Consider the following 1,508-nt stretch of genomic DNA (forward strand, 5'->3'; position numbering starts at 1 on the left):
CCCGCACGTGACCGCGGGCACAGCCCAGCACCCGCAGGGCCCGGCAGCCACTCGCGGTGAACACGCTGCCCCGCCGGCGATTCGAAGAGGCAGCTGGAAACTACCGAGCGGTTTCCGGTTTGTTCGTCAAGTAACTCACAAAAAGGGAGGAAGAAGATGCCAGACGCAGGGCGGAAGACGGGCTCACCTCGCCTCCCCCGTCTGCGACTCCATCTGGTTGACCCAAGACTTGTAGATGTCCACAGGGTCGGTCTTGATGTTGAGAGACTTGTCGTCCATGATCTCCTTGACCACCGGGGCCAGGATCTGCCGCAGCGCGTTCTGGCCGCGGGCTCCGCGGTTGAAGCTCACCACCATCTTAATCACCGTGGGATTTCCCGTCACAATCTCTTGAATCTGATCCACTTTTGACCTACGAGACAGCGGGTGCAAATTCTCCTGAGCCAGGAGCCCCGCTTAGGCGAGGCAGGCGCTGGCCCCTCCGAGAGGCAGGCGCTGGCCGGGCGCGGGGCCCCTCCGGGCCGGGACCAGCTTCTGCGGCAGATAAAAGCGCGGCCTCTTTGCGACCGGCCGGGCGGCTCCACAGTGTCCTCTCGGGCGGCCGTCACAGCCGCCCGGCCGGCCTTCCCTGCCCCTCCTGGCCCGGGCCCGGCCGCCGGTGCCTACTTGATCTCCTCCTGCAGCGCCGTCTGGAAGAGCCGGAGCAACAGGTACTCCTCGCGCTGGTTAGACGCGTAGTTGTAGAGCGTGAAGATCACGGAGTCCATGAACTTGGTGGACTTGTTTTGCGGCATCTGGAAAATCAGCTTGGCCAGGTAGGTGGGATTGGTCTGCAACGACACCGGGGCGTGAGCGCCTTCCACGCGGGCGCAGGCCGCGACGACACTCACGTGCGTCTCCGCTGGAAGGGCTGGGGGCGGCAGCCCTCCGCTCCCCCCGGGCGCCAGAGCCCCGCGGCGACACGGGAGCGCCCTCGCGGGGCGCCGCCCCGCCGCCCACCTGCAGCAGGTAGAACAGGTGCTGGTAGGCCTCCAGCTTCTCCCGCTTCTCCTTGCTCAGCGCCTTGAGCCCCCCCTTCTGCTTGTTCAGTGTCATCATGTCAGACAGCTGCTCTTTGTTTTTTTTGGTAAGTTTCTTACTGTGGGAAACCACATCCTGTGGAAACAAAGCAAAGCGCCCACGCGTGAATGAAAAGCTTTCAAAGCACCGAGGGCGCGACGGACAGGGCGCTGCCCGCCCGCAGCACGCCCGAGCGAGCGCCGGGCCCGGCCCTCCGCCTTCGAGGACCTCCGCGGACGCAGAAACCGGACTCGGGGCTGGCCTGGACCTGCAGGCCGCGGCGTGTGGGGATGTGGCTGGCACAGCCGTCGGTAAGAACAAAGACCAGGGGGCGCCTGAGCGGCAGGCGGGGGGGGGAGCCACAGCCGTGCGCGCGTGAAGCCTCCTGCTGCCACGAAGCACGCTCGTGGCGGCACCTCACGCCGACAGGCGGGCTGAGAGCCTGTGCG

At 66.2% G+C, this 1,508-nt stretch overlaps 1 protein-coding gene across 1 annotated transcript in view; it reads right to left on the reverse strand.

Annotated features, from left to right (window-relative positions):
- The window catches only part of IQGAP1 (IQ motif containing GTPase activating protein 1), a 73,753-nt gene that overhangs the window by 35,714 nt on the left and 36,531 nt on the right, over nt 1-1,508 (reverse strand). Inside the window, 3 exon segments of the mRNA XM_012732691.1 lie at nt 140-412; nt 667-830; nt 1,000-1,287. Coding sequence (XP_012588145.1) covers nt 140-412; nt 667-830; nt 1,000-1,287 — 725 coding nt within the window.

The sequence above is a fragment of the Condylura cristata genome, unplaced genomic scaffold (assembly GCF_000260355.1).
Source record: "Condylura cristata isolate star-nosed mole 26May11 unplaced genomic scaffold, ConCri1.0 scaffold00035, whole genome shotgun sequence".
NCBI classification, from domain to species: Eukaryota; Metazoa; Chordata; class Mammalia; order Eulipotyphla; family Talpidae; genus Condylura; species Condylura cristata.